This window comes from Hyperolius riggenbachi, chromosome 1 (genome assembly GCF_040937935.1).
Source record: "Hyperolius riggenbachi isolate aHypRig1 chromosome 1, aHypRig1.pri, whole genome shotgun sequence".
Taxonomy (NCBI): domain Eukaryota; kingdom Metazoa; phylum Chordata; class Amphibia; order Anura; family Hyperoliidae; genus Hyperolius; species Hyperolius riggenbachi.
This window is the reverse complement of record NC_090646.1, coordinates 372,138,666-372,153,162: the sequence shown is the minus strand read 5'-3', so window position 1 is coordinate 372,153,162 and position 14,497 is coordinate 372,138,666. Positions and strand designations below refer to the sequence as shown.

Sequence of the window (14,497 nt, the reverse complement as noted above, 5' to 3'; positions counted from 1 at the left end):
TACAGCCAGAGAGCCCCAGTATACAGCCAGACCCAGTATACAGCCAGATCCAGTATACAGCCAGAGAGTCCCAGCATACAGCCAGAGAGCCCCAGTATACAGCCAGAGAGCCCCAGTATACAGCCAGAGAGCCCCAGTATACAGCCAGAGAGTCCCAGCATACAGCCAGAGCGCCCCAGTATACAGCCAGAAAGCCCCAGTATACAGCCAGAGAGCCCCAGTATACAGCCAGACCCAGTATACAGCCAGAGAGTCCCAGCATACAGCCAGAGAGCCCCAGTATACAGCCAGAGAGCCCCAGTATACAGCCAGAGAGCCCCAGTATACAGCCAGAGAGTCCCAGCATACAGCCAGAGCGCCCCAGTATACAGCCAGAGCGCCCCAGTATACAGCCAGAAAGCCCCAGTATACAGCCAGAAAGCCCCAGTATACAGCCACAGAGAGTATTTTTTCACAATGGGTGCTGCTAGTAGAAAGGGTGACATTAGGAGCTACTTGCAACAGTAAGTGGGTCACCCAAATAGCCAGAGACAGAGAGATGCCTCTTACAAAACAGGAGACACTCTTTGGGGCTGGATATATATGGATATCTCAGAGCCTTCTAAGTGAGACTGCTGAGCTGCTGAATGGGTTAAGCAACCCATCCCCCGGAGAAGAGCAGCCAGAAGAAGGGAATGCATGCAAAGCTTACCCAGTGTGTGCATAACTCAGGGAAGCGCTACACTGATGTTTGAGGAGGGGAGGGAGCGAGTGTCAGCCAGCCTGCCAGCTAACGCAGCTAATCTACAGCATCCAGCAAGTAGTGAAGTTACAGTTACACCCCGCACAGAAAGACTCCCTTCCCTTCTTCAATTCACAGCTCACTGCCTGAGATATCTATAACTGTTACCTGCAGCTGAAGTTTCGCTATCTCCCTGGCTGGCAGAAGTGTGAATTTAGGCTGAAGCAGATGAAACACTGTCACCCGCACATCAGCAGAGCTCTCTCCTCTCTCGCTGGCCGGGATGGAGGCGGGGCTTGCTCGGCTGGCTGATTCTCTTGCTATCATTGGCTGAAGAGAAGTGCCAGCCGAAAAATGAAAGCTACTGACTGGAGGGAGAGAGGGAGGGGGAGGCAACAGCAGGAACTTACTAGTTGTAGTGCACGAGAGTGCGCTGCGGTGGGCAGAAATGTAATCAAATGGTCATGCTAGACTCTTGGCAACCCTGGCCTGGGGCCCCAAGCAAGTGCTTGAGTTGCCTGGTCGAAAATCCGGCCCTGGTGCAGATAGTGGGTGCCATGTGAAGGCAGTGTGCAGGTGTAAGTAGTGAGTGCAATGTTGAGGCTGGGTGCAAGTACTGTGCCATGTGGATGTGAGTACTGGGTGCCAGCTATAGGGTGAAGGGGTGCAGATACAGGGTGCCATGTGGCTCTTTGATGTAAGTACTAAGTGCCATTTTGAGGCCGGATGCGAGTATTGGGTGCAGGGTGCTTGGAGCAAGTACTGGGTGCTTGCTATAGTGGGGGTTACTGGTTGAGTGTAATGTGGGTGCTGAATATTGGTGGGATTGTTGTCAGTGCAGGGGGTGGGAGATCACTGTGGGTACCGCTATGAATGGCATAGTTGCTGCTAGGGGAGGTAGAGGTCAGTGTGGCTGCTGGGGGAGGTAAAGCTCAGTGTGGGTGCTCGGGTTAGGGTAGGCCACTGTGGGTGCTGGGGGGAGGGTAGGTTACTGTGGGTGCTGGGGGAGGGAGAAGTAACTGTGGGTGCTGTGGAAGGTAGAGGTCAGTATGGGTACTGGAGGAAAGGGAGGTCACTGTGGGTCCTTTGGGGGAGGTCACTGTGGGTCTTGGGGGAGGTAGAGGTCATTGTGGGTGCTGGAGGAAGGGGAGGTCACTATGGGTGCTGCTATGAATGGCATAGTTGCTGCTAAGGGAAGTAGAGGTCAGTGTGGGTGCTGTGGAAGGAAGAGATCAGTATGGGTGCTGGAGGAAGGGGAGGTCACTGTGGGTGTGGGGAGAAGTCAGTGTGGTTACTGGAGGAGGGAGTGGATGCTGGGTGTTGGGAGAGGCCACTGTGGGTGCTGGCAATGGGAGAGGTCACTGTAGGTGCTGCTTTTGGGATGGGAGGTCCCTGTGGGTGCTGCAGGGGACAGGAGGGTAGTTGCTGGGGGAAGGAAAGATCACTGTGGTTGCTGAGGGAGGGATAGGTCAGTGTGGGTGCTGGGTGGAGGGAGAGGTCACTGTGGGTGCTAGATGGAGGGAAAGGTCACTGTGGGTGCTAGATGGATGGAGAGGTCACTGTGGGTGCTAGGTGGATGGAGAGGTCACTGTGGGTACTAGGTGGATGGAGAGGTCACTGTGGGTACTAAGGAAGGGAGTGGTCACTGTGGGTACTAGGTGGAAGGAGCGGTCACTATGGGTGCTGGGGAGGTAGAGGTCAGTATGGGTCCTAGGTGGAGGGAGAGGTCAGTATGCCACACTAGGATTCCTGCCTGGGCCTCTTCGTTTGAAAGTTTCCCAGGCGGGGCAGAGCATCCCACGGGTGAATGGGGCTTATCAGTCAGGGGCGTGGCTTATTTTGCACAGCAAGACTTTGCCTTTTTGAAGGTTTTAAAAAGGGGGGTGCCTGGGTACCCAGAGCACCCCCCTCTGCACGTGCCTGGCTTAAACTGTACCCAAGGTGACATGACAGACGTGCATGCACAGTGCCTTTCCTTCTTCTGCCTGAAAGGGTTAACCATTCAGGTATGCAAGTGACTGTCTAGTTGGAACCCCGTTGATATAGTGTAACCTTCACCAATAAGGAATTACAGCTATAAGGCTTAATTTCCCACTTGTGCCAAATATTCAACGGCTAGCAAGAGCTGACACTCTATAGTGTCTATTCCGACGGTCCGTATGGAGTCCATAGCAGATGCGTTTTGCATCATCGGCTTCTATAAGAATTGCCTCCAATGTCCCAGAAATATTGTGCTGGTTCTAATTTTATATTCGGCTTACCGCTATCCTATTTATAAAATAGGATCTATCCCTGTTAGTTTCCCAATGCAGCGAACAGAAGAACAGCTTTTGAGTGCAGGTGATAGATACAAAAAAGGCAAAAGATCGGATTTGAAGTAGGAGGGATGGATACAATACCGTACATCAAATGTACCATTGAGGAAAGCTATGGATCTAGCACAGCCAAGTCACTTTTTGAGTCATGCTGAGAGCCGAACAATGCATTTCGATTGGATTAATGGAATCAATACTCTAGTCCAGGGGTGTCAAATACATACAAAGTGGGCAGAAAAAATAAACACTGGGGCCAACATCAATGTCTAACCTCCCTCAACTATAAAGTTTCCCTGGTGTCTAATGGCCCCCCCATAAAGTTCGCTGGCGTCTAGTGGTCCTCCCTCCCCTTTGCAGTTCACTAGAATCTAGTGCCCCCCCTCTGCCCTAAACAGTTCCCTGGTGTCTAGTGACCTCCCCTATAGAGTTCCCCCTGGTGTCTAGAGCTTCCCCCTCCCTACCCCCATATGGCTTCCCTGATGATCTAGGGCAGTGCTATCCAACTGGCGGCCCGCATCCGGCCCACCAGGCCTCTTGCTGTGCCCCCCAGTCCCCAGAGTTGAGAGGACTTATTTTTAAACCCCTTTCCCCCATGCTGCGGCTGCTGTAATGTAAATATTTACACCCCCTCCCCTCGTTCTCCTCCGTGCTGCCGCCTCTAACACACCTCAGATCGGTGGTGAGCAGGAGACCGGAACCAGCCAGACCGGCGCATAGCAGCTGCACGGTGGACTTTAAGTGCTGGACATGACTGATGTCACTTCCTGCATTTAAATTCACCGTGCGGCTGCTATTGCGCCGGTCTGGCTGGTTCCGATCTCCTGCTCGCCGCCGATCTGAGGTGTGTTAGAGCCGGCAGCACTGGGGAAACCGAGGGGAGGGGGTGTAAATATGTACATTACAGCAGCCGCAGCATGGGGGAAAGGGATTATGGTGAACTCTGCGGCCAATGTGACTGCATTTTGTGGAGAAATCTGCAGCCAATATGACTGCATTTTGTGGAGAAATCTGCGGCCAATCTCACTGCATTTTGTGGAGATTTTGCTGCCAATCTGGTTGCACTTTGTGTTAAAATCTGCTATCACTCTAATTTCATTTTGTGGAGATACTGCTGCTAGATTTTGGGGTGTGGGAGATTGATATTTGGGGAGGTCTGCCGGCCCTCCAACATGTGGTCTGGAAAAAAACGGCCCTCCATGCCCGCAAAGTTGGACAGCACTGATCTAGGGCTTTACCTCCAATATAGCTTTCCTGCTGGTCTAGAGTAGGCCAAAGATAATGCAAAGTGGGGAAACTATGGCTTTGGCCACAGATTTGGCCCATGAGCCAGAGTTTGACATGTATGCTCAAATCTCACCTCAAATAGGTAAAAGTTAAATTGCTATAGTTGATACAGTTCATGGTGAAATGTAAAATTTAAGTTTGAACCAAAGTAAATTTAAGACTACCTAGACCCAGCATGCTACTGACCTAAATACCCCTTCCCTGACCTTGGTTACAAAAGTCTGAGTGTAAGGTCAACAGGTAGCCATGCCTGTAAATCCCAGGCTACGAATAAAAAAGACAAGATAAGCAAAGCTACCTAGAAGCCAGCCTAATTTTTACGTTTTTTAGAAAGAGCTCAGGTCTGCTTTAAATGCTTGTTTTTGGTATTTGAAACTCAGCCTGACTTCTATTTCTGCACAAATGCTTTATTATGCATTCCAATGTAAAGAGCCAAGTATCTAAATATCTGCTCTTTTATGCCATGCATTCCTCAGCCCACGTGATGCTGACAAAAATCACATTATTCACTACAGAAAATGCACCACTTAAGGACCAGGGGATGTCTGTGTGATATGTGCTGCGTGGGCTCTCCAGCCCGCAGCACAGATCGTGAATGAGGCAGGGCGATCAGACTTCTCCCCCCCCCCCCTTTTTTCCCCAGTAGGGGGATGTCCTGCTGGGGGGGGGGGGGGGCTGATTGCCTCAAAGCCCCCCTCCGCAGCGCTATTCCGCGCTCCCTCCCTCTCCCTTTGGATCTGGGCGGCAATCCGTCCTGTACCGCTTCCAATAGGCTTTAGCCTATCAGACGGCGGCGATCCCCCGGCCAGAGGCCGGGATCGCCGATCTCCTTTACGGCAGCGCCGTACTGATGTAAACAGCGGGGTTTTCTTCCGTGTGTTTAAAATTAGCCTGTTTCCATGGAAACACCACTTCGACCTGCCGACGCCTATCGGCGTTAGGCGGTCGTTAACTGATTAAACAGTCTCCTACTTACAAATTACTGGTTACAACGTTTCAGAGATACAAACTTGTCTTCATGTACAAAATATACAATACTGTTTTTTTTTTAAAGGGACTCCGAGCTCATAAAAAAAAAATGAAAGTTGTACTCACCTGGGGCTTTCTCCAGCCCAGTGCTGGTCGGGAGGTCCCACGACGGCGTCCTGGCTCTACTTCTCCCCGCTCCGGAATGGCTGACAGGCCGCAGCCCGGGCGACACTCGCCCGAGTGTCGGGCTGCTCCTTCCGTGTATGACGCGGATTACGTCACACGCTGGCCGCCTCGCGTCATCACGGCGCCCGGCGTGGCAGTACGGCGCATGCGCGCTTTAATCGCGCATGCGCAGTACTTTCACGCCGGCCGCCGTGATGACGCGAGGCGGCCGGCGTGTGACGTAATCCGCTTCATACACGGAAGGAGCAGCCCGACACTCGGGCGAGTGTCGCCCGGGCTGCGGCCTGTCAGCCATTCCGGAGCGGGGAGAAGGAGAAGAGCCAGGACGCCGTCGTGGGACCTCCCGACCAGCACTGGGCTGGAGAAAGCCCCAGGTGAGTACAACTTTCATTTTTTTTATGAGCTTGGAGTCACTTTAAAGTGGACCCAAATTAAAAATACAAGATTTCAGAAATAAAATCTATTGTCTAAATTATAATAATAAATAGCAGCCTTTTTTCAGCTGCATGATGACAAATATAAAATATTTTACATTTATTGGAGGAACCCCTCCTTTCCTTTCAAATTGCCGGAACAAAATCCGGCAAACTGGTGGAGTAGGTGGTGTCCGGCAATTGAAGAAATGCTAATGGCTGCCCCCAGTGTAACCCTAGTTATAAAAAGAGAACAGCGAAAAGCATGCTCTGAAATGCTCATAGGCTTGAAGGAGTGTTTATTTATCTTTGTATGTATCAGAGTGGTGCAACTAAATATTTTTAAGTAAAAAAAGATATACATGTTTGGTTTGGGTCCGCTTTAATTACTTATTTTTGTTTAATGATACAGTATAGTGCTTGTGATTTGAAAAGCTCTTGCTAATGTAATGCTATGTGTGTGTGATCGCACTTGAAGGATGCATTTTTTTTTTTAAATCACCCATAGCATTACATTAGCAACAGCTTTTCATATCACAAGCACTTAGAAAAGTGCTGCTAGTGGGTCCCAGGCCTAAGAGCACATTGAAAACAACCAAAAAACATAGTTTATACTAAATGTCCCAAGTTCAGAGTTGTCCGAAAGTAAAAAATGTATCCATGTTTCACCATAACACAAGCCCAGGGCTCAACTTACAAATTCAGTTAAATCTCCCGTTCACCTGTTTTAAGTAGGGGAGCGCTTGTACTCATATCTAGAACAAAACAAGCAAACCACTTACTAGAGGTTCCAAGGTGCTAATGTCTTTTAGTTTATTTCCACTGAGATTTAGATGTGTGAGGTTTGGGAGCTTCTCTGCTAGTACATCTAGGCCTCCAGAAATCCTGTTGTCACTCAGTTCAAGCTAAAAACGGAAGAAGAACAGCAATTCATAAAGGTTGGGCAACTTACATAATACTGAGCACTTTAAAGGTGAATAAACATGACCAGTTTATTAACATTTTAATCTTTTAAAAAAAATAAAAAATGGCAACTCAATACTTAAGCAAAAATTTAAAATTATTTTAAAACTTACCTGGGGCTTCTTCCAGCACCCTGGACTCGTCCTGTGCCCACAATGTCCTCCTGGTTCTCTCCAGCCAGCAGAATTGACCCCCGCAAAGCTGGCCGGTCACAGAGAGCCGGCCACTGCGCATCCCTGAGCTGTGCATACCCTGATCAGGCTTCCATGGCTGGGAGCATTCTGCTCATGCGCAGTAGCGATTTCTGAGGAACATGCATGCGTAGAATGCTCACGTGAGCGCAATCAGGGTGTGTGCAGCTCGGGGCCACAGATGCGCAGTAGCCGCTGACTCTTGGCAACTGGCCAGCTTTGCAGGGGTCGCCACTGCTGGCCAGAGGTGGACCAGGATGATGTTGTGGGCATCAGACTAGTCCAGGGGCTGGAAGAAGTCCCAGGTAAGTTATAATCATTTTTAAATGTCCTTAAGTATTCCTTTAAAGAGACTCTGTAACATTAAAAATCTCCCCTGGGGGGTACTCACCTCGGGTGGGGGAAGCCTCCGGATCCTAATGAGGCTTCCCACGCCGTCCTCTGTCCCACGGGGGTCTCGCCGCAGCCCTCCGAACAGCCGGCGACTGTGCCGACTGTCAGTTCAATATTTACCTTTGCTGGCTCCAGCGGGGGCGCTGTGGCGACTTTCTGCACGGAAATACCCGATCTCCGTCGGGTCCGCTCTACTGCGCAGGCGCCGGAAACTTGCGCCTGCGCAGTAGAGCAGACCTGACGGTGATCGGGTATTTCCGCCTACTTCGGCGCCGAGAGGCATCAGAGCGCCTGCGCAGGAGCCAGGAAGGTAAATATTGCGTCACAGCTGTACGGAGGGCTACAGCGAGACCCCCGAGGGACGCAGGACGGCGTGGGAAGCCTCATTAGGATCCTGAGGCTTCCCCCACCCGAGGTGAGTACCCCCCAGGGGCCGTTTTGTCGTTACAGTTCCTCTTTAAGTATATCAGTGTAATGCTGCTGTGAGAACAGAACAACTAAAAATCCCCAAAGTAAGCTGTGTAGAAGCCAATATGGCAAAAAAAAATAAGTTACCATACTCATCCAGGCAGTAGACTAACATTTGGGTAGGTTAGGTGAATCAGCAAATTATACTAACAGGCAGATTAAGCAACAATCACCTCATGGTGACAGATGAAAAAGTCATCGAGGACCTGTTTTTCATGACAGATTTGAATGAACAGGCTGTGTGACAACGTTTGAATAAAAATGCCATATAAACTAAGAGAACACCATGTGATGTGTGAGCACTAGAGAAGGCCAGCGAGATGCAAATAATCATGGATTACATGCAAATGTAATGCAAATTGTATGCAGCTTGCAAAAGTCCATCATCTGACATTTCCAAGCTGTATGCAATCTGTGTTAAAACGGGATTGTCGGCCACAAAATCAAATCCCATTTACCAATTTTTCTCTGTGTCTGTGATGCTGTCTACAACATGACCCTGCATTACAAGAACCCCAATCTAATGAGAAAAGTTTCTGCTGTAATAAATCTTAGCCAGTAAGCCTGGCTCGATTTGGTCATTGCCAAAGAGAAGGAAACTCATCTGCCCTCCCACATTCCTGCTCCTCACTGATTGGCTAAGGGCAGTTCAGTAAGCTGCTGAAATCTGATCTATGCTGTGCTCACATGTGTTTACAAAGCAGGATAGATATGACAGTGCGGTTTCTGGGAGGAAAATAACAGTAATGCTGGAAACACACAGTTCGTTTTTGAGCCAGATAGATGGTTTGATAGATCATTTCCGACACGTTCGATCTCCTGCTCGATCGGTGATAGAAGTGAATGTAAAAAGATAAGAAAAAAACGAGCGGAAGTTAAAGAGAATAGACTGTGGAATCAAGCGGCAAAACAATTGAACGGGAGAATCGAGCGGCAGAAACGAAGCTTGTATGCCAGCATAAGGGAGGGAAGGTCATCAGGAGTGGCTTCAGTCAGAGGAAATTAAGATGGCAAATGCCTGAAACAGAAAACATGGACAGTATAATACATGTATTATGTAAGTAGAACAAGTAGTTATTCTACTTATGTGTTTTGTTTTTTTCCCTGGGATAGTATGGCTGACCCTGCTGCTTTAAATTTGCATGCAGGCTGGAATTATTTGCATGTCATTGACCATATCTAAAGAGCAACAACACGGGCTCACACATTATACAGCATATCCATACCTGTGCATAAAGTAATGTGTAAATACATTAACCACTTAAGTACCAGCGGTCTCTGCTCCCTTAAGGACCAGAGACTGCTGGTACAAAGACGACGGAATTCCGACAACTCGCGGCGCATACTGCCGCAACCACTGCACACCGGGATCCTCAGGACATAGACTATGCCGTCTCTATGACGGCAGAGTCATGTGAGACGGTCAGGAGCCGCTTTCATTGGCTCCTGACAGGGTCTATTAATATAAGCCAATGGGAGCGGCTTACATTGATAGACATGGCCATGAGCCAATGAAATCGGCTCCTGACCGGCTCACATCAGATAAAATTTAGAGAAACCGAGAGCCCAATATAGTGTAGTATGTTATGCAAAAATAAAGTAAGGATAATCAGTGAGAAGAGTATACTCACAAGCGTGGGTTACCACATAGGCCACCACTGTATAGGCAGGTGAGGAGATTAGACCTGTCCTCACTCAGGGATAAGAAGTTGCTCTCTGTAGATCGGAAAAAGGGGTAGATCACTCCTCCACCAGGGGTGGACACGGTACAGCAGTAGAACAGAGGCGCCAGCAGGATAAAAATGGATAAAACCTTTAAAATTTGCTTGGAGGAAGTGGTGGACTTACCGCCATAAAGCAGACACGAAAGACTCTGTAAATAGTAGCAATCACATTATATAGTACCCCAAAAAGTGCACTGCAACGCGTTTCGCAGGCCAAGCCCGCTTCATCAGGCAATAAACGTGGGGACAAAACAGAGTTTCGGCAATAGCAGGTGTAGCGCTCACGTCATAGACAGACAGGCAGAGCCTGTGAGCTGCAGCGAGAAACGTCGGGTTTGAGTGGCGCAATCGTCGGGGAGCGACGGAAACGGAGAATGCGCGCTGCGGACAGTGACTGAAATCTACGCCCTGCCAGCCAGTAGCCCACCAAAACAGGGCGCGGATTTCAATCACCTTGGTCCGAAAGTAGTTAAAAGAAGGAACATGGTAAATATTCACATATCAGAGCGGCTCATAAAGGTGCCCACTAATGATACAATCTTGATTGTACAATCTTACCAAATCTGTATAGTACTTTAAATACTTTAGGATAGTCCCTCATATTTCATAAAAGTGGTAAGATTATACAATCAAGATTGTATTTAGTGGGCATTTTTACTCCACTAGAGCCAGTTTCATTGGCCTCGATTCATAGAGCACAGTGAGGTAAAATGTAAAATGCTTGGTAAATCACCACATTCAGTATTTTAGACTTGTGTGCCAATACATAAAACTGTTCACAGAAGCGGTAGATGCTTGGTAAATTACCAGCTTCAATAGACAAAAACTTGTTCTGTAACAGCAGAGCTGTGTGAAGCTGTCTGTTTTGTTACATGCTGTTCCGTGCAGTGAGGGCATTATGTGTAGAGAAGCTAGTTTTACCTCAGAAGCCTGCGCAACCAATCAAAATCAGATCATCGGGACTTGCAGGAGACTGGGGCTGTTTCTATTGGCTTCTCCTGTCAGTCATAGCTTATCCCTCTCTGCTTGCGCAAGTCACAGCTGGCTTCCCACAGACGCGCACAGTCTCCGCTCTGATTTCGCCACACAAGAGGTGCAGGTAAAATTTGGGGCTTTTACCGCATGTTCTAGTCTTTAGGAATTGACATATGTTGTGGTATTTACTGCACAAGTCAGTAATTTACCTCACTGCTCGGCAATTTCAGATTTTCATGCGGTAATAGCCTGTATGAATTGACATTTTCGGTAAAGTCAGCTGTTTTTTGCATTACCGTATACTGTAATGCTTTATGAATTGAGGCCAATATCTCTAACCATACCCATGTTTGAAACCACATCCCCTATACAATGAACTTCCTGTCTACCCCATTCACCACTTGTTCCTCATTTCTACAAATAAAATGTACTTTTATTTTAACATCAAAACTTCACCATACACTTTATCAGCAACACAGTGATATATGGGATAAAAAACAAGTATTTTATCTACAGCAATATTGTTCATTTTAAAACTAGAATGAGTAAAAAGTGAAATTGGGCGTTTTTCCCCCTTTTGAAGTGCATATAAATTATTGGGCAGGAAAAAAAAAAAAAAGTCAGAACCGCTCTAGCTAATAAAGCAATTTTTTTTTTTTTTTTTTATCATTTAAACATTTGTTCCCCCACCATTTTTTTTTTAGAGTGTTATTAAATTCCACGTTCTGGCTACAAGGATACGGAAATTACAGTGCTTGATTACATTTTCTATGAATAAAACATATGGAAAAGTCTTACCTTTTTTAACTTGGGCAGTTTAGGAAGATTTGAAACTGACGTCAACAATACATTTATAAGGCTCAGGAACTCTAGATTCACAAAATCTGCTGTTAGTCCCTCAATTTTGCCATCTTTTGCCCTGCAGTTGTCCAAAACAAGTTCCCGTACCTGAAAGAAAGCAATGACATATTAGAAGTGCAAAAAAAAAAAAAAAAAAAAACCCTCTCAAAAATGCAAACTATATTTGAATGGTGTTCTGTCCTATGTAAAATACCATTACCACCCTTCTGTTTAAAAACAGAGGCCTAGTGCACACCAGAGCGGGAGGCTTTTTGCAGAAACGCATACTCCTGGGCTGCTGCAGATTTTGGATTGCGGAGGCGTTTCTGCCTCAATGTTAAGTATAGGAAAAACGCAAACCGCTCTGAAAAACGGCACTTCAGAGCGGTTTGCCAGGCGTTTTTTGTTACAGTAGCTGTTCAGTAACAGCTTTACTGTAACAATACATGAAATCTACTACACCAAAATCGCTTCACAAAACCGCAAAATGCTAGGTGAAACACTACAGAAAAAGAAGAAAAAGCGATTCAAAATCTGCTAGCATTTTGCGGATCTGCTAGCAGTTTTTTATGTGTCAGGGGAAAATGAGTTGAGCTTACCCGGGGCTTTTATTGGTCCCCCGCAGACATCCTGTGCCCGCGCAGCCACTCACCGATGCTCCGGCCCCGCCTCCGGTTCACTTCTAGAATTTCAGACTTTAAATTCTGAAAACCACTGCGCCTGCGTTGCCGTGTCCTCGATCCCGCTGATGTCACCAGAAGCGTACTGCACAGACACAGACCATACTGGACCTGCACAGTACGCTCCTGGTGACATCAGCGGGATCGAGGACACGGCAACGCAAGCGCAGTGGTTTTCAGACTTTAAAGTCTGAAATTCCAGAAGTGACCCGGAGGCGGGGCCGGAGTATCGGTGAGTGGCTGCACGGGCACAGGATGTCTGCGGGGGACCGTTAGAAGCCCCGGGTAAGTTCAACTTATTTTCCCCCGACCCCCCTACAGTGTCCCTTTAAGTGTCATTTGACCGTTAACTCTCAGATTTTGATCACATAGCACGTATAATATTTTGAATAAGGTGAAAACTGAGCAAGATAAAGCAGCAATTATGAAAAGCATTATAACTAGTTGCATACTTCCAATAATAGTTGTGGACAGCCTTGTACTGTATGTATACATGCTGCCTTACAACCCTGCTGATCTGCATACCCTGCTCTATGCAGAGGGAAAGAAACAGGAACAAGCTGCCAACACCTGCAGTGGAGATCATAGCAGTGACAGGTTTTCAGTGTGTCCCCGAGAGCTTTCAAAGACAGACAAGCTCCATACTACACGTGCAAGTCCACTTACGGGCATGCACAGAGTAAAGTGTTACTGAGTGGCATGGTAACGAGTCCATTGGAAAGCTGCTTATCAACTGCCAGGAGGCAGGACTGCAGCAAAGTCACACTCGAGGAGAAACCGTAACCAAGTATTGAAATTTATCCCAATCAGTAGCTGATACCCCCTTTCCCATAAGAAATATTTTCCTTTTCTCAAACAGATCATCAGGGGGCTCTGTATGGCTGATGGAGGGGGGGTGCCTGAGCTGGCTTTCAACTGAAACATGTTAAATTACAGTTTGAAAGAAAAAAACAGTGCGTACACATGATTCATCTGCTCATTTGCCAAGGTTACGTGCCCTCCGGTTGCAAAATTATGCAACCGAATGAGAGCGTTTGTAACTAAATGCATGTCAGCAGTTGACACACAGGTGCAGTAACTGCCCATTTAAAAAAATTGCATCTAACACACCCGGGGCCAGCTGCCGCCCTCTCACATGCACCTGCCTTAAATGCTGGATGCTTGTATCTGGCTACACGCGCCCTGCACATAAACAGGAGTAGTTAAGTGTACTGCTGTCAGTCATTCATGTGAAGAGCCCCAACAGGGACAAATTAACATAGCTCTGCAGCTGTAATGTTCTCTTAAAGGGAATTTCCAGGCAGCCCCCCCCCCCCCAAAATGACATTTACTTAACCAGGACAGCGGCTGGGAGCAGAGCTGCTGCGAGGGACAGAGTGACATAGCAGCTGCAAGGGGCTGGAGGAAGCCCTGGGTAAGTAAATGTTTTTTTATCTGCCTGGATATTCCCTTTAACGGCATCCTATCGTAATAAAATGTCATGCTTACCGCTATTAACGGCAACATGACGTTTTAATACGTCGTGCATTCCCGCCGCTGCTACCGCCGTGTGCCCGCCGCTGTTTCCGTCGGGATCCCGTGCTGGGTGATTGGGGAAGAAGACCGAACGGTCTTCTACCCAATCACAGTGCCTGGACTGAATGGATGTGACCGCGAACAGCGGCTACGTCCATTCACAAAAACAGGAAATGTAACAATTAAAGTGCAGTAAAAAAAAAAAAAGTGAACACTTCCTATAACGTGTTCACTAGCGCCATCTTGTGGCCAAAAAGTATATTACACCTACAAAATACATACATTTTCAAGTATATACACATTAATAAAATTGCACTTCCAACCCCCCCCCCCCCCCCCCCCCCCAAAAAAAAAACACTTGTTAAAAAAAAAAAAAAAAAAATAGTTGCCTTAGGGACTCAGCTTTTTTATTCTATATTTTATGGGGGTACATTTTAATTTATTACATAGGGGCTTGTAATTATGGCCAGAAAAAAAAAACAGAACAGAAAAACAACACTTATATTTCAAAATAATATACTGTCGCCATACATTGTGATAGGGACATAATTTAAACGGTTTAATAATCGGGACAACTGGGCAAATAAAACGTGTTTTATCCACAGGAGAATGTTTAATTTTAAAACTATAATGGCTGAAAACTGAGAAATGACTTTTTTCCTGTTTTTCTCATTAACCCATTCAGGTTCCGTGGTTTTCACGAGAGAAATGTTCACCTCCCATTCATTAGCCTATAACTTTATCACTACTTATCACAATGAACTGATCTATATCTTGTTTTTTCCGCCACCAATTAGGCTTTCTTTGGGGGGTACATTTTGCTAAGAGCCACTTTACTGTAAACGCATTTTAACAGGAAG

The 14,497-nt window shown here is 47.1% G+C and overlaps 1 protein-coding gene across 2 annotated transcripts in view; it reads right to left on the bottom strand.

The window, feature by feature from the left end:
* Nucleotides 1-14,497, bottom strand: part of ANP32B (acidic nuclear phosphoprotein 32 family member B) — a 65,906-nt gene that overhangs the window by 18,220 nt on the left and 33,189 nt on the right. For both annotated transcript variants that reach the window (XM_068234328.1, XM_068234327.1), the window contains exons 2-3: nucleotides 11,401-11,550; nucleotides 6,671-6,793 (exon numbers count right to left, since the gene is read on the bottom strand). In XM_068234328.1, coding sequence (XP_068090429.1) covers nucleotides 6,671-6,793; nucleotides 11,401-11,550 — 273 coding nt within the window. The remainder of the gene's footprint in view (nucleotides 1-6,670; nucleotides 6,794-11,400; nucleotides 11,551-14,497) is intronic.